This window comes from Emydura macquarii, unplaced genomic scaffold, assembly GCF_026122565.2.
Source record: "Emydura macquarii macquarii isolate MOO-44397 ecotype Brisbane River unplaced genomic scaffold, CSIRO-AGI_Emac_v2 contig_1644, whole genome shotgun sequence".
Taxonomy (NCBI): domain Eukaryota; kingdom Metazoa; phylum Chordata; order Testudines; family Chelidae; genus Emydura; species Emydura macquarii.
In genome coordinates, this window is record NW_027131781.1 from 14804238 (window position 1) to 14805352 (window position 1115).

At 41.7% G+C, this 1115-nt stretch overlaps 1 protein-coding gene across 1 annotated transcript; it reads right to left on the reverse strand.

The window, feature by feature from the left end:
- Positions 1-448: 448 nt before the first annotated feature.
- On the reverse strand, positions 449-872 carry CTXND1 (cortexin domain containing 1). Its single transcript, XM_067556110.1, has one exon. The coding sequence runs from the start codon at positions 870-872 to the stop codon at positions 693-695; it is 180 nt and encodes a 59-aa protein (XP_067412211.1). The 3' UTR covers positions 449-692.
- Between the last annotated feature and the right edge of the window lie 243 nt (positions 873-1115).

Genomic DNA, 1115 nt, shown 5'->3' on the forward strand with positions numbered 1-1115 from the left:
AGTTCTGTGTATTTCATAATTCTGACCCTTGGAAGTACATTTCTAAAATACTACAGTGGGAAGTGTGTGTCTAGAACTCAGCCAAGAATAAGTCTGTACACATCTCTCTACTCCACTGTATGTGCCTCTTTAGTACTTATATTCACTGACATCCCAGGGGCAGAAATTCCCAGGAGACTTTTGCACACCTATAAGATGTGGCATTTTTCATAGCCTTAGATGTTGCACACCTACAAGGGGTGGCATAGTCATAGCCCTGAGAACCACCAAAAAAAACGACAAACATATTGTAAGCAACCCATTGTCAAAGAAATCTCAAACACTCTTATGCTTTTCCAAGTACTGATAGGTACCTACCCCCTTATTCGTTGGAAACAATACAGACAATATTCCTTAAGGAAAAAGAATGTCAAGTTGAGATTCATATTAGAAAAAGTTTAAGGGATCTTTGTGCTATTCAAGTTACAATAATAATTTCTCTTGTTAAAATGTGAAGGTTATAACATAGAAGTAGGCTGTACCATCAGACAGGGGCACAATGATGTCTACAACCTGCTATGCAAGAAAATTTAATCAATACGGAGTCAGAGGTATTTGCACTACCCTGTGTATCTCGGTTTAATATATGTTCACCTTCTCTGAATGAGAAGGCCTTCCAGGCTGTGCTGGGAAAGCTTCCAGTAGCATCTCTATCAGTCATCCAGGTGCTGCTCCTCCCATGTGGAAGTTGGGATGGCGCTGTAAGGGTCCATAATGACTTTTGCACAGCGAATAATCATCACGATCAAGAAAAGGCAAAGGAAGACGAAACACGCTAATGTTAGTCCTTTGTCCACATCAACATACACGGGCTCTGGTGTGGGTGCCTCCATTGTTTATGTCTCTCTTCATCGGGGTTTGTGCTTACTGCTACCATCATCGTACACCTGCAAAACAATCACACCTGTCAAATAGCAGGACAGTTGATTTACATCACTAAACATGGGGAAAATAACACATTGTTGCCAATGGCAAAACTCCCATTGACTTCAATGGGCAGGATTTCACCCCTGGAGGTAACAGCTGCTCAAATGTTATGGGTAAGCAGGCAAAGATGGAGATGGAACCCAGGTCTG